Source organism: Natrix helvetica (genome assembly GCF_964273705.1).
Source record: "Natrix helvetica genome assembly, chromosome: 1".
NCBI classification, from domain to species: domain Eukaryota; kingdom Metazoa; phylum Chordata; class Lepidosauria; order Squamata; family Natricidae; genus Natrix; species Natrix helvetica.
This window is the reverse complement of record NC_138548.1, coordinates 221664965-221690938: the sequence shown is the minus strand read 5'-3', so window position 1 is coordinate 221690938 and position 25974 is coordinate 221664965. Positions and strand designations below refer to the sequence as shown.

The 25974-nt window shown below is 46.5% G+C and overlaps 1 protein-coding gene across 2 annotated transcripts in view; it reads left to right on the top strand.

The window, feature by feature from the left end:
- Positions 1–25974, top strand: part of ACVR1B (activin A receptor type 1B) — a 76799-nt gene that overhangs the window by 11098 nt on the left and 39727 nt on the right. For both annotated transcript variants that reach the window (XM_081960748.1, XM_081960747.1), the window contains exon 2: positions 22168–22407. In XM_081960748.1, coding sequence (XP_081816874.1) covers positions 22168–22407 — 240 coding nt within the window. The remainder of the gene's footprint in view (positions 1–22167; positions 22408–25974) is intronic.

The window sequence follows — 25974 nt, the reverse complement described above, 5'->3', positions numbered from 1 at the left end:
GGTTGCAGCTCGCGGCAGAGGCGCGGGGGCGTTTTTCTTGCCTGCGGGGTTTTTTTTCCGGCTGCCTCAGTGAGTGCTGGCTAGGATTGGGGCGGCGCGCTTGCGAGCGGTCGCCCAGAGGCTCAGGAAGCGACAGGCAAGGTCGGCGGCCATTTTTGGGCGCGCTTTGTCGGAGGACCGCCCAAAGAAGCCGGCGGCCATTTTGACGCACGTGGCTGGGCCTGCAGCACGTAGAGGCCGGAGGAACGTGTTGGTGCGAGTGGCAGCGTCGCCAGAAGCCCGGAGCAGGCGATTCTCACCAGCTAAAGGGCTGTAGCTGCTTAATTTCTCTGCTTTTCGGACTTTTCACCACCTGGAGCACGTGAGTGGGGCGATGGCGGAGAGATCAGAGTCCCAGCAGGCCGAGCCGTCTCAGGCTGGCGAAGATAGGGCGGATCCCACCCCCCCAGCTAGGCCTCGAGCTTCTAGGCCTTGCGCAGAGGAAAGGCCTTCAAGGGAAGAGAGATGAGCTCAGAGAGATGAGCTCAGGCGATCCAGGGCCATTGAAAAAGTCATTGAAAGGGCTGAGAAAAGGCAGGCCCGGGATCCTGGGCCTAGATCCAGATCTCCACGTCCTTTGGCTTCCTGCCCTTCTCCTCCTGTGGCCAGGGGTTTTAGCCCTTCATCTTCATCTGCCTCCTCATGCAGATCTGATAGGAGTCAGGGGCGGGGGGACCCTCGCTCTCCTTCTCCTTCCCGGGGGACTAGAGGGGCAGATAGGGAGGACCCACTGGAGGGTACCTCTGCAGGCCCGGGCAGGGGCAGAAAACGTAGCAGGGCCCATGTGGCACCAGACTATGATTCAGAGGGCGATGAGGAGGATCTGGAACACCTCCCTGAGAACCTCAAAAGGCTTATTTCCGCGGCCATCTCTAGGGGCATAGCCCAAAGGGACAGGCCGTATCATCACAGTAGGATTACTCCTTTTAGTAGATCTAGGTCTAGGGCTTCTTCCCCCTCCCTCATGAGTGAGGTCTCCTCAAGGGGGGAGGCAAGGAGGGATGATTGGGGGTTTTCGGAGGAGGAGGATGCGGCCCCCGAGCCGCCTCGTTCCTCAAACCTTTTCCTCCAGGCCATGTTCAAACCTTTGCTTAAGAAGGCTAGGAGGACCACCAAAGTGGGCACTGGGGACCCCACAGTCCCGCCGCCCACTGATCCGGACATGGTCATGTTCTCAGCGACGGTCACCAATAAGGAGGAGATCCCTGCTCCTCCCCTTTTCTTGGAGGTAGCTACTAGTCAGTGGGCCCGTCCTTCTAACTTTTCTCCGCCTGGCAGCAACGACCGTCGCGCCTATAACATGGAGAAGTCGTTTGTGCAGGCTATTCAGCTTCCGGTTATAGATCAGCCCATAGCAGCTCTAGTCTCCTCTTCCCCAGTGGTTTCGGGGGACGTGGCAGACAAGCTTAAGCCAGAGGACAAGAGGGCGGAGCTCACTTTACGTAAAAATTACAAGGCCTCAGCATGGGCTGTGCGGGCGGCAGCTGCCGCCTCGTACTTCAACCGTACAATGGTTATGTGGCTTCGCCAGCTTCAGGATCGTATTCCGATCCAAGATGAGCGGGTACACCAGGATTTAGCTAAAATTATGGCAGCGTGTCAGTATTCGGCTGATGCGACACTAGACGCTGTTAGATTTGGTTCTAGTGCCTTGGCCACCTCTGTGGCCTCCCGTCGGCTCCTGTGGCTCAGGAACTGGCAGATGGACTATAAAGCCAAGTGGGACCTGGTGGCTGCCCCCTTTGCAGGCACAAATCTGTTCGGGGCTTCCTTAGAGCCGATCCTAGTAGAGAATAAGGATAAGAAGAAGGTTATGCCTACCTCCACCAAAAAGGCGGAGTCCCGTAGTCACCCCTATCGCAGGACCCAGTTTAAATCCTATGACAGGGATCAGGATCAACGTTACCAGCCATACAGGCAGGACAGGCAGTTCAATAGGCAGAACTTTCAGGACCGTTCTAGGTATCAGCCGCAGTCCAAGCGGCCCTTTCGAGGGGGGGGCGGCCGTCCCTTCCGCAGGGGGAAATGACTCGAACCCGAGTCATCCCATCGGAGGCCGCCTGGCACTATATGCGGACAAGTGGGATCAGATCACATCAGACGGTTGGGTCAGGGCGACCGTTCGCCACGGCCTAAGGTTAGAGTTCCTCTCCAAACCCCCGAGTTTTTTCAAGGTCTTTCCCCCGGCTCGAGACCCGGGACGTCGTCGTCTCATGGACCTCGCTGTCGCCCATCTCCTAGACATCAGGGCGGTGGAGGTAGTTCCGGGGCCGGAGAGGGGTCAGGGTTACTACTCACATCTGTTCGTAGTCCCAAAATCCTCGGGGGGTTGGAGGGCAATCCTCAACCTGAAACGTCTCAACCGCTACCTAGTCTACAGGCGGTTCAAGATGGTGTCCCTGAAATCAATCCTGCAGGGCATTCGGAAGGGGGATTACATGGCCTCAGTAGATTTGACAGAGGCCTATCTCCACATCCCCATTCTCCAGTCTCACCGGCGCTATCTCAGGTTTTCCCACCAGGGCAGGCATTACCAGTACCGGGCCCTCCCGTTTGGTCTGGCCTCAGCTCCGCGGACGTTCACCAAGGTCCTGGCAGCACTGGCGGCTTACCTACGTTCCATCCCGGTGAGGCTTCAGTGCTACTTGGACGACGTCCTGGTCCAGGCGGAGTCCCTTCCCAGAGCCACGTCGGATCATCGGCTGACGATCCGTTGGCTTCAGGAGTTAGGGTTTTCAGTGAATTTTCCCAAGAGTCACCTGTCCCCGTCCAGGCAGATCCTCCACTTAGGGACAGTGATAAACTCCGAGTCAGGGAGGGTTCGCCTATCCCCAGACCGCTTGACCAGCCTACGTCAACTGGTCTCCTCCGTAAGAAAAAGAAGGTCTGTTTCCATCCTGACCTTGTCTCAACTTCTGGGGAAGATGGTCTCTTGTATAGGGATAGTGCCCTGGGCCCGGCTCCATCTGCAACCTCTCCAGTGGGCTTTGATTCCGGTCCAGAGAAGGATGATGAGCAACTCCTTGAGGCCAGTTCCTCTACCAGCGGAGGTGAGGCTCTCTCTTCGGTGGTGGATGTCCCCAGCGCTGCAACAGGGGGCTTGCTTTTGGGAGCCCGAGAGAGTCACCGTAATGACGGATGCCAGCCTCTTCGGCTGGGGGGCCGTGATGGACTCCGACATGACCCAGGGACGTTGGTCTGCCTCGGATCTCCGTCACAACATCAATTGGCTGGAGCTGAAAGCCGCGAGACTTGCCCTCAGGACTTTTCGTCATCACCTGCGGGGGTGCCATGTTCTCCTGCTCACGGACAATGTGGCGACGAAGGCCCATGTCAATCGCCAAGGGGGCACCCACTCCCGCGCTCTCTGGCGGGAGGCACAGTTGTTGGGCCTGTGGGCGGAGAGACATTTGGCTTCGATCGTAGCGGAGCACATCTCGGGAGTGTCGAATCTCCAGGCGGATTGGCTGAGCCGCACAACTCTGGACGATGGCGAGTGGCAACTGGGCACGGAGTTGTTCCGGAAGATCTGCATCAGATTCGGCTCGCCCCTGGTGGACCTGTTTGCCTCCCCCGACAACGCCCAGCTGCCGCGTTTCTTCACCCGGTTCCAGTCCCCCTCGGCGGAAGGAGCGGACGCCCTCAGGAGCCGGTGGCCTCCGGGCCTTCTTTATGCCTTTCCTCCCCTTCCCCTCATTCCCCGAACGATAAGGAAGGTAGTCACGGAGAGGGCTCTCATTATCCTGCTAGCCCCGTACTGGCCGAGGAGACCATGGTTCGCGGACCTGGTCCAGCTGTCGGTAGTAGATCCCTGGAGGATTCCCCCAGGGGAGGTCGTTCTGCGTCAGGGTACCGTGCATCACCCAGAGCCACAGTGGCTTCATCTGACCGCCTGGCTCTTGAACGGGGGATTTTGAGGGGGCGGAGGCTATCGTCGGGGGTCATAGCCACCTTAGAGGCGTCCAGGAGGCCTTCCACGGTTAGGATTTACAACGCCACCTGGAAGGCGTTTGCAAAATGGTGTGTTCCACTGGGGTTGGATCCCTCTAGGGCTACCGTCCCGGACGTGTTGGAATTCCTCCAGAAGGGATTGGAGGACGGCTTGTCGCATAATACTCTCCGGCGACAGGTGGCGGCTTTGGCCACCATTTTGGGGGGGGAGGGTTCTCCGACTCTTTCCCGTTCCCCCCTGATTAAGCGTTTCCTGAAAGGGGCGGCTAATATCCGTCCGCCTCCGGTTCATAGATTTCCGACCTGGGATCTGACCCTGGTTCTCCAGGCTCTGACGGGCTCCCCGTTCGAGCCACTTAGGACGGTACACATGCGTCTGCTTACCCTTAAGGTGATGTTTTTAGTGGCCATTACATCGGCCAGGCGCATTTCAGAGTTGGGGGCCCTTTCTTCCCGCAGTGACCTGTGTGTAATTCACCAGGACAGGGTGGTCCTTCGTTTGGATCCTTTGTTCATTCCGAAGGTAAATTCACAGTTTCACAGGGCCCAGGAGGTCGTGCTCCCGAATTTTTGTCCCAACCCTTCGAGGGAGCAGGAGTTAGTGTGGCATAAGCTGGATGTTCACTGGGCTGTTCGCATATACCTAAAGCGAACTGAGGGCATTAGGAGGACCGAGGCGTTGTTTGTTTCTTTTCACCCAGGCTCGTTAGGACGCAAGGTGTCTTCTTCCACCATCAGACGGTGGATTAGGTTGGCCATAGTTGAGGCTTATGGGGCTTCCGGGAAGCCCCCCCCCCCGTCAGGGATCACTGCTCACTCCACCCGCAGTGCCGCTACTTCTGCGGCCTGGGCCACCAGGGCGCCCTTAGAGGATATTTGTAGGGCGGCTGCCTGGGCCTCCCCCACGCCTTTTATTAGGCATTATCGTTTGGATGCTTATGCCTCGGCTGAGGCATCGTTTGGCCGGAGGGTCCTTCAGAGGGTGGTGGCCGATTCCTCACCTGGGACCCAGTCTGCCCGCCCGGGGACGTAGCGTGGGTATGTCCCTTCTGTGACCCCTCCCTCCACTCTACTGGAAAAAGAACGTTGGTCTTACCTGAACGTTTTTTTCTGGAGATGTGGAGGGAGGGGTCACATTCCTGCCCTAGTTAGTTAGACAGGGTCCGGGAGGTGTAGAATCGGGAGGCCCCGGGGGGGCTTGTCCTTGTTTGTGTTTAAATTGCAGGTGCTGACCGTGACATTGCGGAAACTGGGAACCAACGGGAGAAGCCGAAGGTTAAGAAGCTTTCTCTCAGTCAAATGGACCAATCAGGCTGCGATAACCCTTCTGTGACCCCTCCCTCCACATCTCCAGAAAAAAACGTTCAGGTAAGACCAACGTTCTTTTTCTGGAGCGAGGGACAGGAGGCTCCACTGGATGGTATTGTCACGCCCATTTGGTCACGAGACTAGGATGAAACTGAAGACACACCTCTGTGCTCCACCCTTTCTTCTCCAGTTCATCTCAATCCGGCTAAATAACGAGACCTATTTTAAACTTCTCCTGCGGTTTTTACCTACTGGAACCTCTTGCCTCTGTAGGCTCTGTGAATAGCTCTCTGCTCTAGCCTGTGAGTAGCTCTAGGTGGTTTCCTTCCTACCCACCAGGGAGTGTTACTTTGTATCCATGGGATCGGAGAGAGCGCTAGAGATTGCGGCGGCCATTCCGGCACCGCTAAACACTTGGCGCCGATCCTCGGGGCTTTTGGCGAGCGAGAGGCTTGAGGCTTGGGATTTCTAGCCCTACAGTCTCCCATCGCTCCAATTCAACGAAAGACGGCTTTGGTGGCTGGGATCGAGCCGCAGCAAGCATGGAGTGCGGAGAAGAGCATGAAAATGTTTATTTGAATTGCGGGCGCGCTGCGGAGCAGTGGAGAGCGCGTGTAGCTACATTGAGCCGAGGCAAGCCGAGGTGGCAGCCCCCATACACACCGCTCTCGGTGTTGAGGCAGGGGCTGCCCAGGAGGGGAGGAAGCAGCAATTGAGCCTGCATTGATTCTCCTTTTAACTGTTGGCAGCTGAAGAGAGAGAGCCAGGAGACTGCGCAAGGAGGGTGAGTAATATTTCCATATTTTCTATTTCCACGTGACCAAGATGGCGGAGGAGGCGGGAAGGTCCCCTTCACCCCCATACTCACCAGGGGAGGGCCCATCTACCAGGCAGCAACCCACTGCATCTGCCAAGGCCAAAAGGACTACCATCCCCCACCCCTCTCGTGCCATCCAGAGGGACAAATTAAGGAGGAACTCGGGGAACAGAAGGGGTCGATGCTCTTCGCACAAGATGGCCAAGGGGGCTGCTGTACATGTTTCCTCCCCTCCCCCTCATTCCCTGGGTAGTTCAGAAACTAGTCAGGGAACAGGCAGAGCTGATACTGGTGGCTCCTCACTGGCTGAGGCGACCCTGGTTCGCGGATCTCAAGATCCTGTCAGTCCGACCTCCTTGGCGGATCCCGCAGGGGGAAATAGAGCTGCACCAAGGGAAGCTTATGCACCCGGAGCCACACTGGCTGCAACTAGCCATGTGGAGATTGAGCGGGAGCACCTGAGAGGGGCCCACCTGTCCCTGTGGGTGATTAAGACCATAGAGGCATTGTGCAGGAAATCCACCACGAGAATCTATGATTCCACCTGGACAGTTCCACATGTCCTGGAATTTATCCAGGACAGCTTGGATAAAGGGCTTGCCCGGGGCATTGTGCGCAGGCAACTAGCCGCCCTTGCCATGATCCTCCCAGGCGAGGGCCCAATCCCCTTCACCCAACTACCCGTTGTGAAGAGGTTCCTTGGGGGGGGAGGTGTCTCCAACCTGCATCCCCCGGTAGTGCATAGATTCCCCATGTGGAACCTCCCCACCGTCCTACGGGCTCTCATGGGGGAGCCTTTTGATCCGTTGAGGACGGTTAGCCTGAAGCATCAATGAAGAGGCTCTCTTCCTATCCTTCCAACCTTTGGCCCTGGGGAAAAGGGTGACGCCCTCCACCATTAGCAGGTGGATACGCCTAGCTATCTCCCTGGCATACGAATCGCAGAGGTTGCCGGTGCCGGCTGGCATCACGGCTCACTCGAGGAGCGCCACCACCTTGGCGGTTTGGGCCTTCCAGGCCCCAATAGGCGACATTTGCAGAGTGGCTACGTGAGCCTCCCTATCGCCGTTCATCCGACATTACGGGTTGGATGCGTTCGCATCAGCTGATGCGGCGTTTGGGCGCAGGGTGCTACAGCAGGTTATTGCAGACCATTAGTTCCCCACCCATGGGACTTAGCTTTGGTACGTCCCATCCACTGGAGCCTCCTGTCCCTCGCTCCGGAAAATGGCAGTTAGTCTTACCTGAACTGCTATTTTCGGGGCTCAGACAGGAGGCTCCAGTTCCCGCCCTGGGTAGTAGGATAGCTGGGGTGGTGGGAGTTCTCCTTTGTGACTTGTTTTCAGTCTCAGGGGAAGTCACTTTGATGAACTGGAGAAAAAAGGGTGGAACACAGAGGCGTGTCTTCAGCTTCATCTCGGTCTCGTGGTCAAATGGGCATGACAATACCATCCACTGGCGCCTCCTGTCCGAGCCCCGAAAATAGCAGTTCAGGTAAGACCAACTGCCACAATCAGTAGGTTCTAGTGTTTTTGATCCTTCATGGATTTTCAGAAACGACATTTTTTATGTCTCTTAGGCTTTCTATTGTTTCATATTAGTCTACCTTATTTCTTGATTTATTTTCAAATGTGAATATTTTTTCACACATTCATATTTTATATATAACGTAAAGCAAAATATTAGGAAATTCTTAATCTCTTTTCTAAAACATTTCTAAAATATGTTAAGCCAACCAAGCAGTATTGGAGCTGATAATGTTTTTGTAATGAAATTTGCAGAATTAACCATAATCTAAAAAGATAAAAGATACTTTCAAGTCTAGTTTGATTCTTAATGATTGTGTCAATGCAGTTCTTGGAGGCATTTTGTAAGTGATTTGCCATTATTTTCTTCCAGTCTATGTTTTTCAAATTACCAAACAACTTTACAAGATGTCTGATCCAAGTATAGCCAGCATTGTTTGGCTTTTGAAATTTACTATAGTTTAGTTAGATTGTGTCATTTGTCAATAACAAAATATGGCCAGAGAGTCAGTTTGGAATAGTAGTTAAGACATCAGGCTAGAAACCAGGAGACCATAAGTTAGGCAGAAATCCAACTGGGTGACCTTGGTCAATCACTTTCTCAGCCTATGAAGAAAGAAGTGGCAAATCACTTCTGAAAAAACTTGGCAGAATTGGACACAATTAAATACCATTTTATTATAAAAATGGTTTGATTGGGAAGATATAAGATAAAGAATTCTATGTTTTTGAACTAGAATATCCACATAGCCCATCCATTAAAAAATGAACTGTGAACTGTGATCTATCTGAGTTAACAATGTAGAGTGCACCATTTTCATTACTTTAACCTAGTAAAATACAATGAATTCAAAATGCTGGGGAAAGAAAATCTTTATAGCTGTGCTTTACATTCTTGAATTAGCCTCCTGTATATTTAACATATTTCTCACACCTTAAAAATTGTTCTGGTCCAAAGCAATATGAGTTTAAAGTTGTTGCATCTCACTTTTACAATGTAAATTGCTTCTAAATCTTATTGTAATACTGTATTACTGTTCATTTATTTTACCAAATACTATATGCCACAATAATCAGGGATTCTTAGCAGCTCACAAATACAATTCCTAAAATACAAGATAATAATAAAAGGAATATAACATAACTAATAAAAGCTCACTTAAACCCAAACAACGAAGCAATCAGTTCCAATAAATCATCCTTTTTGTACCAAAGATGCAACAAAACCACTGTCTTAACTGCTTTCCAAAGATAAAAATAGAGGAGATTAGACTGAATTTGTGGAACTAAATGTTCCATAAACTTGTTTCTGAACCTACTATAACTCTCCACCTTCATATGAGGGGGGAGGGATCCTCAACAAATTAAACAGGATTATATGTGTTGCAAAAGGAAGGACGGACTGGAAGCCAAATAGAGCATAAAAATCATGTGATAGCTGATGCTTATCATCTGGTGCCTACTGTATAGGTATCACCCAGATTAAATCATCTGCTAATATATTTTGAGGATAAACAGCCTGTTTATGTTTCTGAAATTCAGTTTGAACTTCTTTTATCCCATCCAGTCCCTCACTCCTCCAAATGCTAATTTGGAACCTCCACTACATCTCATCTTTGGAGATATTTAACAGGATATCATCAGCATATTGATGATGCTTTACTCCAAATTAAGATAACTTAAGATATGACAACTCCCAACACTTTCTTACAGATGTCCAGTAAGATAAGAAGAAGGACTTAAGGTTTGAGGTACTCCACACAGGAATGCCTTACAACAACCTCCTGCTTAGGAAAGAACAAAACCATAATATAATACATTGCATCTAACATCCTTAATAGATTGGAATAAGCACTCAAGAATAGCATGATCAGTGGTATATAAATGCCACAGAAAGCCTGGTAGGACCAAAGGCTCAGATTACACTCTGGATCCTCACAAGAGTGGCCAGTTTCCCTCCCTTGCCTAGATCTGCAAGCAGACAGGAAGTTATTAAATAATCTAATTCACTCAGGATCCTCTAAAACTTCACAACATTCCCCCCAAAAGAATTGATTGGGACTAAGAAGAAATTGTTCAACACAGCTGAACCATGAGAATAGTACCATTGGAAAGCAGCTGGCATTGATATGTAGGTAGTTGTCAATTTTCCTGGGCGCTGCTCTGGAGAGTCGAAGCCTGGGTTAAATACATCCAATCTGCCCAGGACTGAATTGGAACTTTAAGCCACGCCTCTGGTGCTGACCATCCTCAGTTTTTTTCAATTCAGTATGCCCAGTGGATGCGCTTGGAGTTTCTCTTCATTTCTACAGATTGCCTGGACTCTCCTATTTGAATTATATATCTTTTTCTTCAGTTTGAGCAGGCTTGGTGAGTAAATTTGTTTTCCTTCCCCTTTAATTGGCAAGAAGATCACCTTTTAGCCCTACCGGTGTCTTGGGCTCGGCCGGGCGCTGCAGGGCTACAGGCAGCTGTTAAGGGAGGTGTGTGGGTTGGAGTGCTGATGCCAGTGCGATCGAAGCAGTCCCGCTGCGATCAGGCTCCCCGCTGAGGTTTCTGCTGCCGCTGTCCGCGCTTCTTAAGGGAGCCGGCGATCAGCGCGGGGCTTCAGGGCTTACAGCAAGTTCCGGCAGCCATTTCGGTTGCCTCTGTCGCAGTGGCCATTTTGGGAAGGTCAGAAGTTCTGGCCGCCATTTTGCTTGCTCCTTTCGGTTTCTTGAGCACGTTGCCGCAGCTGCCTGGTCGCCTGGCTCCCTGCAGGTCACCATGTGAGACTCTTTGTCCGAATTAGCGGCGGATTGTTTCTTCTTGACCCTTTCATCTTGCAATCAGCAGGGGTGCAGCAAGGAGATCATGGCTTCTCTGGGTCGCTCTCCACCTCTCTCTCTGACCTATGTGGTGCTGGGAGCTGTTAGAGCTCGCACCAGAAATATACCTTGGCTGCAATTGTGATCAGTTGCCTTCTGTGTCTCTCTTCAGAGCATTTTGGCCGGCTGACTGTAACTGTGAAGGTGGTGAGTGGAGGTTTATTCCCTGCCTGTAGCAGTTAATTCCCAGCCCTTCAGCCATGGCAGATCAGATTCCTGGGGACTCAGAGCAGCCAGGGCCCTCCTCCAGGGTATTTTCCAGACAGGCTGGCAAGGCTGCCTGGGAGGGTATCGGGGACCAAGCCCTACTCTAGACCGGGGTCTAAGCAGGATTCAGGCCCAGATAAGGATGCCCTCCGTCGCCAGAAGGCCTTAGAGAAGCAGTTTTCCAAGGCCCAGGAGCAGGCCCAGGCTCCAAGCTGGTATCGCCTAGGGAGTCCTCTCTGGAAGCCCAGCCCAGCAGGCACATCCCATTTCTGAGAGTGAGGATGGGCAGGAGTTTTCTCCCACTGCTTCCCTTGCCATGGCATGTTCCCCTGGACCCTCAATGGCAGACCAGCAGACCTCTTCGTTTGCCCTTCAGACTTTGAGGAAGAGCCAGCTCCTGTGGATCCTCCGGCGCCCAAGCAGCCGGTCGCACAACCTCCTTCCGGGGTGTGGAGGATCAGGGTCCCAATCTCTCAGCAGAGATGCAAGATGTCATAACCAGGGCCATTTCCCAGGCATAGAGGCGGGCATACTGCAGTGGGCAAACGCCCGCGCAAGTCCTGGCCTCTGCCGGCCCAGGATCCCTCTCAAGAGGCATCTGTGGCCCATCCACCTCAGTCTCCCCATTCTTCCCTGGCCAGTGAGGATTCCGACTGGGAGGAGGACATCCTCCCCAGACCGGAACCTGAGTTCTCGGAGGACGAAGGAGCTGCCTCCAACAAGCCGGCCTTCACTGGTTTGTTTAAGCTTGTCAATTTCAAGACTATTTTGAAGAAGGCTAAGGCCTCGACCCATTTGGGGTCCACCACCACCCCAGCTCAGACAGCTCCTGACCTTGTGGACGTTTCTGAAGGGCTCTTCAAGGAGCCGGTGCCGGTACAAGAGATCATGCCTGTTCCCAAATTGTTTCTTAACATTGTACAGAAGCAATGGGCACAACCGGGTACCTTTGCTACACCTAGCAGTAATGATAAAAAGTTGTACACGTTGGATGCAAGTCTAGAGGACCTGTTAAAAGTACCACCTGTAGACCCTCCTGTGGCAGCACTTACCTTCTCTTCTGTGCTCCCACCTGATCTCCTGGAAGGACTCAAGGCGAAGGACAAAAAAGCTGAGAACGCCTGCCATAAAACTCATCAGGCGGCGGCTTGGGCGATTAAAACGTCCGCCTCTGTGTCCTTCCTCTCTAGGGCCTCCCTTCTCTGGCTGAGACAATTACCAAGATTCCAGCCGGGGATACCAAATTAAGACAGGATGTCAATAAGATCATTGCAGCAGCGGAGTACGCCGCTGACGCCACCCTGAACACTGCTAAATTTGTGTCCAGGGCCTTGGCATCCAACGTCACCACACGTTGCCTTTTATGGCTCAGACTCTGGAATGTGGACATGCAGTCCAAGTGGAAGCTTGCTTCGGCCCCCTTTAAAGGGGACAAGTTTTTCGGGGAGGTCCTGGATCCGGTCCTTGTGGAAAGCAAGGACAAAAAGAAGGTCATGCCATCGGTCACTAAGAAATCTGACAAGAAGGATTCTAACTCCTACAGGAGGCAGCCCTTTCGGAACACAGAGCCCTCCACCAGCTCCGGTTCCTTCCATCATTCCTACTCACAGCACACCGACAGGTCCCAGGACCGTCCGCCCTTTCGTGACAGGGGTCGCCAGCAGAATTTTTCCAAATGCCCCTTTCGAGCGGGGTCTGGTTCCAGGCCTTTCAGGAGATATAAGTGACCACCAACGGACGGCTCCCATAGGAAGGTGTCTCCAGCTGTTCCACGCCCAATGGGAGCAGATCACATTGGACCAGTGGGTCCTGCAAACAATTCGCATGGGTCTAACCTTAGAATTCCTTTCCCCTCCCCCGCGCCACTTCATTCGTTGCCCGACCCCCTCATGTCCCATCAAGAGGGCTTTCATGGAACAGGAGATCCTTTATCTCAGGGACATCAGGGCCATAGAACCGGTTCCGTCAGGTCAGGAAGGGACAGCTTCTATTCCATTCTATTCCTAGTCCCAAAGAATTCTGGGGGGTGGAGGGGAATCCTCGACCTAAAGAAGCTAAACCATCATATAGCTTACAGGAGGTTCAAGATGCAAGTCCCTTCAGTCAATCCTGGGCTGCATCAGGCCAGGGGACATGCTAACCTCCATAGATCTCAAAGAGGCCTACCTCCACGTCCCCATTTGCAAAGCTCACTGCAGTTTCCTGGGATTCTTTTATGGAGGCTACCACTACCAGTACAGGGCCTTGCCATTCGGCCTGTCATCGGCCCCCAGAACATTCACAAAGATTCTCACAGTGGTGGCGGCCTTTCTCAGATCCCGTCCAGTGCGACTTCACTGCTACCTGGACGACATCCTCATCCAGTCATCACACCAGCAAGCGACGCAAGACCTGCATTACACAATGAGGATCCTGCAAGACCACGGCTTCTCCATCAACTTAGAAAAAATGCAACTACAACTGACGACCAGACTACAGTACCTAGGCGACATCATCGACACTGTGGACTGTCAGGTATTCCTGTCACCAGAACGAGTGGCGAGTCTCAAGAAATGGGTCCTGCAGGTGCAGCAATCCTCTCACGCCAAGGTCGTGCAGTTGTCCCAGCTCTTAGGGAAAATGATATCCTGCCTGTCCATCGTGCCTTGGGCAAGGCTACATTCTCGGCCTCTACAGTGGTTCCTTCTACCTTACCAGAGGGCCAACGAAAGCAGCTCCATGGCATTGGTGCAGGTCTCCCCGAAGGTATGTCATTCACTCAGGTGGTGGCTGTCTCCCGCCCTAGCGAAAGGCACTCCTTTCAAAGAGCCGGACCGTCTCACCATCACGACAGATACCAGCTTTTATGGCTGGGGAGCCCACCTCCACAACCAGATTGTGCAGGGCATGTGGTCTCCAGCCGAGGCAGCGCACAGCATTAATTGGCTGGAGTTGAGAGCAGTGAGGTTAGCTCTTGTTCACTTCCTCGACAACATCTGAGATCAGCATGTGATGGTACTTACAGACAATGTGGCGACAAAGGCGCACATAAACCGCCAGGGGGGCACGCATTCCAGGTCCCTGATGGCAGAGGCCGAGTCCCTGGGAAGGTGGGCAGAGCAGCACCTATGCTCAATATAGGCGGAGCACGTATCTGGAGTCAACAACATCCAGGCAGATTGGTTGAGCAGAGCCACGATCAACCACTCGGAGTTGCAAACACATCCAGACCTGTTCCACTGCCTATCTCAGAGATTCGGCTGCCCGCTGGTCGATCTATTTACCACCCCAGAGAACACACACCTTCCCAGGTTCTTTGCCAGGTTCCACACTCCATACACCAAAGGGATCAATGCCCTTCATTGCCCATGGCAGTCGGGTCTGCTGTATGTGTTTCCGCCATTGCCTCTTCTTTCCAGAGTCATCCGGAAGATCCTTTCAGAGGGAGCGGAGGTCCTGCTCATAGCCCCGTTCTGACCCAGAAGAACCTGGTTCGCCGACCTGGTTAGTCTCTCTGTCAATTTTCCTTGGTGGATTCCCCACCACAAGGTCTCTCTCACCCAGGGGGCACTTCGACATCCGGAGCTCCAGTGGCTGCAACTAGTCTGGCACTTGAGAGGGACCTCCTGAGCAGGTCTGTATTTCCACGAAGGTCATTCACATCATTCAAGCATCCAGACGGCCAGGATCTACGATGCCACCTGGAAGTCATTCGACCCCTGGTGTACATCTTATGGCATGACGGCGACTTTGGCTGCTGTTCCACAAATATTGAATTATTTGCAAGATGGTCTAGACAAGGGCCTTGCGCCTAGCACACTCGGGTTATCCACGATACTTGCCCCAGATGAGCACTCATCCCTTGGACGTCATCCCACTATTCGTAGTTTCCTGAGAGGGGCAACCAATCTGAGGCCCCTGATGGTCCACAGATACCTGTCATGGGACCTCAATGTAGTCTTACGGGCCCTGATTGGTCCACCATTCAAACCGCTTCGTACTGCCAGCCTTAAGCATTTGATGTTTAAAACCACCTTTTTGATTGCCATCACTTCTGCACGACGTATTTCAGAGTTGGCAGCCCTGTCGGTTCGCGAGGACTTGTACTTGACACAACCAGACAGGGTGGTCCTCCAACTGGACCCGTCATTCATTCCTAACGTCATTCGTTCCACCGGGCCCAGGAGGTCATTCTCCTGGATTTTTGTCTGCATCCCAAACACTCTAAGTACATCAAGCATACAGCTGCGTTCCAAATCACTTTTCGTTTCATTTCAACCTGCATCTCAAGGCCGCAAAGTTTTCTCATCTACCATTGGACGGTGGCTACGGGCATGCATTACCCTCGCCCACCTTCTCCAAACCGGTGCCAAGCCATATCACTGCACATTCTACGAGAAGTGCCGCCACCACGGAGGCCTGGGCGACTCAATCACCGATAGAGGAAATTTGCAGAGTGGCCTCTTGGACTTCCTTGTCTTTGTTCGGAGCTACAAATTGGACAGGTTTGCTTCTGCGGAGGGGGCTTTTGGGAGACAAGTCCTTCAGGGCATTCATACCAGCGGAGAGACTCTGAACTCAACTGTTTCCCGCCCTAGTGACATTTAGCTTGGGTATGTCCCATGCTTGGACTTTCCAGAGTAGTGCCCAGGAAAATGACCATTGACTTACCTGAAGGGTCATTTTCTGGGCGCTGCAAAGGAGAGTCCAACCCCACCCTCGGGTCTGTCTCTCCTGTTCAGTGCAGACTTTATGGACTGTCCATTTGGATACAGTTATACCTTGTTTGGAATTGGATTTGTTATTGGACTTCTCAGCGCACAACAGTTCCACGCCTTCATTGAAAAAAACTGAGGATGGTCAGCACCAGAGGCGTGGCTTAAAGGTTCAATTCAGTCCTGGGCAGATTGGATGTATTTAACCCACGCTTGGACGCTCCTTCGCAGTGCCCAGAAAACGACCCTTCAGGTAAGTCAATGGTCATTTACTACTAGTTAGAACCGGCAACTTGGTTGTTGAGCAAAGCAGTCATTCAGTGACATGCCTACATGATGGTTTCACACAATAACCACAACCCTGGTCTCCCAGTTGCAGTCATTAAGTGAATGGAGGAAAAGAGCTGACTGCCAAACAAGGGCAGACAGTTCCCCTCTGTGTATGGAAGAGAATTTCAGCAGGGGGCAGGGGCAGAGGGGAAAGAAACTCCTGTGCTGGGCTGGAGAAAGGAGGCTCAGATTTTTGTTTTGTTTAGTTTAGTTTAGTTTAGTTTAGTTTAGTTTATTAAATTTATAAACCGCCCCCTCTCCCCGCAGGGACTCGGGGCGGTGTACAGACATCGCATATAAAACAACAAAGCACAACACGAAAACCCAGACAAACAACGTAAACATACAGTCTGTATATTAGCCCAAACTAATTAATAGTTAAAAACAATCTAAAACCAATTAAAACCCCAAAATTTAAAATTTTAAAAAGCCATCCAGGAAGGTCAGTAATAGGTGTTACTTATGGTTACAAATGGGCCAGGCCGGCTAGTCTGAACAGGTGGGTCTTGAGTTTCTTACGGAAGGAGCGGAGATCAACGGTAGTTCTAATATCGGGGGGGAGGTCATTCCAGAGGGTTGGGCCCATCACAGAGAAGGCCCTACTCCTGGGCACCGCCCGCCCGCATTGCTTAGCGGAAGGTACCCGGAGGAGTCCCTCTCTGTGAGAGCGGATTGGTTGCAGGGATGTATGGGGTAGGATGCGATCCCGCAGATAACTAGGTCCCGAGCCATGGAGCGCTTTAAAGATGACAATCAACACCTTGAAACGCACCCGAAAAGCCACAGGCAGCCAGTGCAGCTTGCGCAGGAATGGTGTTACATGGGACGGTGTTACATGGGATTCCTTTGCAGGGATCGTAGAGACTTGAGCTTTATTTCTCCAGCCTAGCACAAGTTGTTCTTCCCTCCCTGTGTATAAGAGGACACTTGTGAGGTGCAGGAACAGAACCTGGGTCTTTGGGATCCCCACTTTTTTTCTCCAGCCCAGCATAGAAGTTCCTCTCTTCCATCTGCACAAGGGAATTCCTCCAACAAGGGTTGAAGAAATAAAGCTTGGATTTTCATGGTCCACTTAAACTTACTCTAAAATTAATTTCTAAGTTAATAGAGAGTCAGCATACTTTATGGCCAAACGAGAGGAAAACTGCTCAAAAACATACTCCTTATCTTAACAAAAGTTTGGGGGAAGTGCCTACTGTGTTTTATCCATTTTCTTTGTATTTTTGATAAACTTTTGACAGATTTATTGTCAGAAATACATTAGCTTAACAACTCATTACAGCCCAAACCTTAAATGGACTGTCTGATTCTTTTTCACAATAAAATAACATTTCTCTTTTATTGTGGTTGGAGCACATACCATCTCTCCATCTTGGAACACTAAATTTTATTTGTTCAGTTTCTTTTCCCCCCAGTCCCCAAATAGAAAGGATATCTCCCTGTAGCAGACAGCAAGGTTGATGAATTAACCTATGTTTATTTTTGTAAGCTATTTCTTATCGGATACCATGTTTAACTTTTTCCTTTAGTTTGTAGATTGTCTTATATACACAAAAATCCACATTTAATGAAGCATTTATTTGCTATCAGATAATGCAGTCACTTTCCTGCAGCATATTAAAGCTATATGAGGGGGAAACAAAGTTGGAGGTGTAAAGATGAGATTATTCTAATCGTAGCCAATAATTACTTGTGTTGATGACTAATTTTCTGCAAAGATCCCATGATTTATCAAGGCTCTATGGCGCTACACTAAAGCTTTTGCTATAGTGGTAATATTGAGAAGTATGTTTCTTCGTGTCACTGCTTCTTGTAGTATCTAGAATATTTCCTTTCAATTGTCTTTCCAAAAAACACTTAACTTGGCAGACAAGTTTATTGCTTCAAATCATTTGATGACTCTCTTTTATTATTGTTTTGATGTAATAAGAATGTGTCTGTTTCAGTATATATAAAGACAAATTGTAAAAGGCACACCAGTGTCCATAATGAACTGGTACTTCATAGCTGCAGATGTTCACATAGTGTGTTTACAATTCATGAAAATATATAGAAGACCATAATAAACACTATTGAGGATGAATTGTGAAGAGATATGATGTAATCCTATGATCTTCTTGATTTATAGCATTCTCTTGTTAGGAATGGGAAACAATTTTCCCCCCTTTGTTTAGATAAATCTAACTTTTTGCATTAAGCTGTCCAACAGGTACGTGCATGCTCTTTATTCCTTCTGGGAAACAGAATCTGCTGACTATTGTAGAAAGTATGTTATGTTTCTTAGGTTCACACACCTTTTTCCTTGACATTACTAAATTTATCCTTACTGCTTAGATTTAGCTTGATTGATTTTTCCGTGTACCTTGACAGAGGAATGGTTTTTGCTCAAAAGCTGAAAAGGTGAAATTTGATATCTGCTTTGTGTTTGATTAAAAAGCAGAATGTAGTTGTTTTCCAGTGACATAGCAAGTAGATATTGACTTGTAGAAAGCAAGTGACATCACACAACATTTGAACTGAAATTATGTGCAGTGTTGGCAAATATTTGTTTCCAAATCTGATTTTCCTGGCATGGAACGATTAGCAGAGGGGGGATTAATTAGTCCTGTGCATATTAATATTTTCTGCTAATTTTTTCTTCTGCCATTAAGTAGTGTTATTTCATTCGGATTCATTTTCTGTTTTTGAGGAAAGCTGGAAGTTATCACACTATCTAGTAGCAATATCATTTAGGTGGGAGAACTGGATATAGAAAGATCAAGCAGCCCTCTTATAATTCTCCTGTAAAATTCCTCTTCTTCCCTATAACTTGTTAACAATTCTTCCTCCCTCACAAATAGATTTGTATTATGAGGGAGAGAGAATGGTACCAATTTTTGCAATTTAGTTCTCTTTCCATGAGATTTTGTAACAAGAGGAATATCATAGTTTATAATTGCTGATGTTTTTCTTGTACAGCTAGCACTCGACTTACAACCACAATTGAGCCCAGCATTTTTGTTGCTAAGTGAAACACTTGTTAAGTGAATTTTGTCCCATTTTACGACCTTTCTTGCCACAATTGTTAAGTGAATCTCTACAGTTGTTAAGTTTAGTATCATGTTTATTAAGTGAGTGTGGCTTCTCCATTGACTTTGCTCGTCAGAAGGTCACACAAAGGGATCACATGACCCTGGGACACTGCAACCTTCATAAATATGCATCAGTTGCCAAGCATCTCAATTTTGATCATGTGACTATGGAGATGCTGCAACGGTTGTAAGTGTGAAAAATGGTCATAAGTCACTTTTTGCAGTGTTGTAACTTTGAATGGTCATTAAATGAACTGTTCTAAGTTGAGGACTACCTGTAGAGTTTTTCTTTGTTTTTTTGTGTGCCCTCTAGTCATTGTTGCCTCCTGGATAAGTATATGCAATTTTCTTGGCAAGGTTTTTCCGGAAATGATTTGCCATTGCCTGTTTCCCAGGGCTGAGAGAAAATCACTGACCCAAGATTATCCAGCTTCATGCACATCTAGAGCTCATGGTCTCCTGGTTTCTAGCTTGGTACCTTGACCATTGTCCAAACTGGCTCTCTGTAATAGCTGTTATGACTTACTAATGTATGAAGAAGTTAAATTGGAGTACAGATATAGATAATAAAAATGTCCTTGAATCATGCTTGCCTTCTAATCCTTCCGTAGATATGTTCATGTAATTTTCTAAATAACAGTCTGGAAATTGTTTGCCAATGCCATCTGCTGAATTTTTCTTCTAAAAACTTTCCATTTTAGTTGACAACCTTGATATTTCCTGATAGTTTCCTATCCAAATATTAATCAAGCCTGACCTTACTTAACTACCAAACCCAGAAAAGGTTTCTGAGACATGTAAATAATAATATCCATACATAAATGTTTTGAGTTATATTTACATGCATATTTATCAAGAAAACAGTAATCCTTCTAAACATAATGGGGCTTATAAATAACTTTAGAGATTGTATTTTAATATTTGAAGATTTTCTCATACTGTTCAGATATTGCATTCACTTCTCTAAACCACATGCTATAGCCGTGATGGCGAACCTATAGCACGTGTGCCTCAGGTGGCACACAGAGCAGTCTCTGCGGGCACATAAGCCATCACCCCAGCTGAGCTCCACCACGCATGTGCCGTGCCTCCCACCAGCCAGGTGATTTTAGTGTCTCTGCCGCACATATGCAGGGGGCAGGGGGCATGCCAGAGACGCATGCACATGTGCAGGGAGGGCAGGGGGAACATGGCGCCCCCCATTTTTTGTCCCAGGAGTCAGCAGGGAGGCCTGCTGGGCTCAAAATGGGGTGGGGGGGCGCATGCGCAGAGGGGAGGCGCACATACGGGGTGGTGTTGCACACACATTGCATTATGGGTGGGGGCACACGGGCATGTGGTGTTGCATGCACGTGCACGCTGTCGGCACACAATGACAAAAAGGTTAGCCATCACTGTGGTATAGGATACATTTTGTTTTCTCTTTATTAGTACATCAATTTCATAACCTGTTTTTATCTAACCGCCATTTGCTAAGGCATTGAATCAAGCAAATTATGATTGTTGTTAACCTCAAACTGTGGATTAAAGTGGTTTTGTGGTGTACAATTTGAAATGGTTACTAAGTGTAATTTGGTCAGTTAAGATATAAGTATAGTTAGAAGAAACTAAAATATAGGAGAATACTGGTGTTTGAGAAGAGAGAAGAAAAATAAGAATTTTTAAGTATGTTAAGTAGTGCTTTAGTAAACCATTCAGGTTTGGCCCCAACCAAATAAATCTTTAGTCATGCTCTGGAAGATAAGCTAACATCAATATTAGTACATTGATAGAATAGGGTTTATTCTAGAATACCTAGTAAATTCAGGACAGGACAGAGGTGGGTTGTTCCCAGTTCGGCCCAGATTTGGCGAACCGGTAGTAGCGGTGGTGGGAGGCTCTGCCCATGCGCAGAAGCATCACAAGCACAAGCAAACCGGTGGTAAAAAAAATTAGAAATCCACCACTGGGGCAGGCTAAATTTTCAGTTGCAATGACCATTCTTTCCCACATAGTTAATCTATAGTAAATCAAATCAAATCTGTCTTGAACTGATCTTGACTGCTGGTGATTTCATGTGCGTATGTATGCAGCTCCCCCCCCCCCCAATAGTATGGAAATGCCTTGCCTTTGCCTTCTTCCAGGATTTTTTACTTTTTTTTTACTTTTTTACTTTTCATGATAGGACTAAGATTTCCTGGTGATCTTTCATCCAAATAGACCTGACTCTATTTACCTTTCTAAGGGAAGCCTTTGTCATATAAGTAAAGTCACATGAAACACAGTATAAGTTACAGATACTTGTGAGAAAGCTAGAGGCAAAACTGGCTGGTATTTCCATTTCAGGATTGGATAGCTCTTCGTTTCTTTCTGCCACTTCACAAAACAAGCTTGAATCTACAGCATTTTTCTTTGTTTTCTAGCCCCAGTAAAATAGAGAGAGGGAAGAAAATACTGCCGTGTTTGTTTATTTTGCTTAAATATTTCATGTATTTGCAAATTAATTATTAAAATCTATTAATTTGTCTGCATATAGCCTTCATCATTTTTAAAAGAAGGAAATTTATTTTTGTTCTAGAGAATTGATGGTTGCCTTGGATAACGTTTTTCTAGACGGTGAGAGATTAATTGCTGAATCTTTCATTTCAGATGTTCAGTTTGAATCCTGATTGGTCATTGATATTCACACCAATGTTTGAGCCTTCTTTTTTCAAGACAAGTTCAGTGGAAGTTATTTTGCATGTTCATTACAGTAGATTTTCATTATTCCTATTAAAATTCAGCTCACTTGCCACAAACAGAACTGCATCTATAGACTTGATGCTTTCAATCTTTAAAAAGCCAGATGGAGCAGAAACAGTGCTGAAATAAATGTATTACTGGCCTTTGTCCAACATAGGATTTTTAATAATGTTGGTCCTTCATTGCAATAGATGGAATATCTTTTGAGTTATTCAAAAATATTTTGTTTTGTAGTTCAAGTGTAAAGAAATTTCAGATTTCCTTCAAAACTGAATTGACAGAATAGCCTTGAAATATGAATCTGCATTCTGTAGAAAGCAGCTGTGCATAAGAGAAATGGGCTTGTGTTATTCCATGGGGACATTTAAACATCAGAACTATACCGAATAGACATTAATTATTTTGTTCTATAGGCTTCCCACAGAGAGGAAGCCTGTGGAATAAAAACAGTGTTCATATAATATTGACCTAATTTTGTTCAAAAATATTTTGCAAATGTCATTTGTATTACTTTAAACTGCTAATGGCTCAATTAAACCTTGAGATAATATATATTCATTTCAAAGGTAATATAATTCCAATTAATCCTTCTCATAAGTAGTTTGTCACACAGAATTATTTTTCTCCTTATTCCAGCTTTATTATGTTTGTGCTCTGACTGCAATCAAGCCAATGCCACATGCGAAACAGATGGCGCTTGTATGGTCTCCATAACAAATGTGAATGGAATGAAGCATCACACCCGGACATGTATTCCTGAAGTAAAGTTGATTCCTGCTGGAAAACCATTTTTCTGCCTTAGTTCAGAAGCTGTACGCAACACACATTGTTGCTACTTTGACTACTGTAACAAAATTGATCTTATGGTACCCAGCGGTAAGTACAGTGATTATGAGAATGCTCTGTGAGTCTTTATAGGCAATTAAAGCAAGCCTGATTATTTTTATGCTGTAGCTATATCAGCCTCAATATATTCTGGTAGTTATTTAGTTATTATTTATCTATTTATTCAATTTAAATAGCTTCCCATCTCAAATTCATGGCTCTGGACCACTAAGAGTGTTAAAAGAATGCATGTACATTTAATTAATTAAGAAGAAAAAATAAAAATAGAAGCCATTGTAAAAACAAGCCATCAATCACAAGTCAACATAAGCAGGGTATGGTCTCAACTTCAATTTCTGACCACTAGACTTGGTGATAAAACAAAGTCTTCAAGGGCTTACAAAACAGCTGATAGGCAGTGGTGGGATTCTACTGGTTTACCAACTGGTTCAGTGATTGCGCGCTTTGCACGCATGCACTTCTCTTGGATGTGCGCTGCACGTGTGTGCACACTTTTGAGAAAAAGTACCTTCCCCATTACTGCTGGGAAGAAAAAACAGCTGAGGCGCAGTAATCCATTCTGCAGCGCGACTCAGCTAAGAAGATATAGATGAGTTAAGCGTAGGTGCAGTCGGGCCCACTTCATCGTTGGAGCGAACCGGTTCGCTCCCAGCTGATGGTCAGAGCAACCGGTTCACCTGAACCGGTCTGAAGGGAAAAAGTATCAACAATATAAACTTATTTTAATTTTTTCCATAAGAGTTTGTGTGCAATTAAAAAAAAAGATTTTAATCCTTGGATTCTCTGGAAATATCTAATTAACCTGAGATATTAGAACTGGATTTATGTCAATTAAGATTGAATTTTAAGAGCTGGACTTGTATTTAATGTTTAAGGGGTTATTTGTTAAAGTATATCACTGCATTTGTTTATGGTACCATTTTGTACCAAAACTAATAAAAATTGGTAAAAGTACAACCATATGAAATAATCAGTTGAACTTCTAAATATGTCACTTTCCAACTTATTATAAAATCACAGATAGGTTTTTAAAAACCCTATTCATTACCTAGGTTGCAATATTAAATTCTATGGCAATACTTTCAGTCTCAAGTACCATAAGAAATATTGTTGGAGAAGGGTTTGACTACCCCTTCTGGCAATACATTATATTGCAGTGTGCTTATTTTTAACTAGAGATTAGACTGCATGAGTGATTTCAGAAAAATAATCTGCATTTAGAATATATGGAAATCTTTAACAAAAATTACTAATATACTGTATGCTCAATAAAACATTTCACAAGATTATTCCTTAATCAGTTAGGGAAGTTGAAATGGAACATTGAAAGCAATGCTTAATACTATTGAAATAATCTTTGGAAGTATAGTGGAGTCTTTTGTCTTCCGTATTGAATACTCAAGCTGATGTAAGCTTAATTCTCTTTCCATAAGCTGTATTATCAAAAAGTCTCCACTGACAAATATGTTCCCACTAGAGGTACTCAATCTTTGGGAGGTATTGCTTTTATTATATGAGGGTATATCTTCATATATATTAAATAAAAGCAGTGTGAAGAATTAGAGTTTTAGTGATCAAATAATAGTGTTAACTTTCAACAGGAATATAGGACCATGAAAGAAGAAAGGTCCATTTTCTTATTTTGAGACAATGTTCTGTTTATTAGCAATATGGGGAAATGATAGGGAGAAACCTTTAAGCTACTAAAAACATTATTTCAGCTTATTTGGTCTTTGTTGTTTGCAGTTACTTGTTTATATGTAATGCTAAGCAGAAATTTCATGTTATGAACATGAATCCCGATTTCTTGTTTTTGATGCAACAGCAACGGGGGAATAACAGAAATATATACTTCCACTTTTTATGATTTTGGTGTAATTACAAGCTTCCATCTTTAATCAGCAAAAATAAATGTTTCTGATTTCATTGTAGCTGAAGTAATGCTGTTAGGGATATAACCCTAGGCTTGGCTTGGCAATGTATATAAGCCATGATTGTAACAAATGTATCTGTTACTTTAAATGCTAGAGAGATGTAATTGGTTTGTTACCTCAAGCAGCCATAAGAGGGAGCCAGAATGGCTGTAGCTCTCTGTTTGTTAGACGCTGGTCGGTGTATTGTGAGGTACTGTGGTTTGCAACTGTTAGCTATATTTTGTGTGCTAGACTGACTATTTTGATAACTGAATGACTGAACCGTGTATGATTTGGACTGTTAACCAGACACTGAAAACCTCTATATTTCTACATAGTAAACTACTATATTTTTATACTATTCAGTGTCCATGTATGCTGGTTTTGCGTGTTATTCCATACCACTCTCATTATGCTTCTCTGCATACTCACTCTCCTAACGGGGAGCTTAATTGCTTAACACTGGTTATGGGCCCAGAGTGTACCAGATGTAGCTGAAGAGAGTATTGTGTTGATACGCAATACCGTATACAGATAGCTGTTTAGTGTGTAAGTGTTTACTATTATGGAGAAGATTGCACACTCACCATCAGCAAATTTGTCACTGATAACCCGGTTGGATGGAACAAACTATGTTTCCTGGTCTATGAAGTGCAGTCTACTCCTACGTACTGAAGGATTGTGGGATGCTGCACAGAATCCACTGGGCGTGACTTCTTGGAATCCAGATAACGAGGATGATGCCAAGAAGATAGCAGAGTTTCAACTATGCAACGAACAAGCGTGTATAATTGGTCTAATGACCAATAGTTAGTTCATATTTGTGGGGAGAATTCTGCAGCAAGATGTTGGGAGAATTTGAAGAAGATATATATGTACGTTGCACTATAGGTGCACATATACATAAACTGTTTAGGGCACTTCTGAAGGGTGGAGATATGTTAGCTCATTTAAACATTATAAAAGGAGTTTTCTAAGAGCTAAATGAAAAAGAACTTATTTTCTCAGAGTTACATCAAGTTTACATCATTCTGTCATCACTGGATGAGAGTTATGATGATTTTGTATCGTCCCTCGAGGTCCTAACCCGAAATGAATTAACATTGACTGACATAACTGCATGCCTATTGGAAGAGTCCAGAAGAAGGTTGGAAAGGGAGCAACAGAGAGAGAAACCACCACAACATGAAGAGTCACTTTCAATTGCCTATACTGTTAGAAATTTTTTCTTGTGGGGCTAAGGGGCATATAGCTAGATTCTGTAAACATGCAAAACAATAAAATACTAGAAAGGCTAAGAAAAATGCTAATGTCAACTTAGGCATGTCTACTTTAACTATCTCTAGAAATGCACCAATAAGCCATGATTCATGGGTTGTTGACAGTGGAGCATCACAGTTCATTATTAGAAATAAGAATTATTTTATAAAAATGTCTGCCAGCAAGCAACATGTATCTTTGGCAAATGGATGGGGGGTAAAAGCATTTGGTGAAGGTATGGCAAGGTGTTCATTTGTAAATGAGCATTTATCCATGTTGTATATACCTAAACTGAAATTTAATTTGTTATCAGTAAGAGCTCTAGTTAACATTGGCTATGTAGTAACCTTTAGGGGAGATAACTGTATCATAAAAAAGGAAGGTAATAGGATTACTGCAAAATTAACCAATAGTTTATATGTTA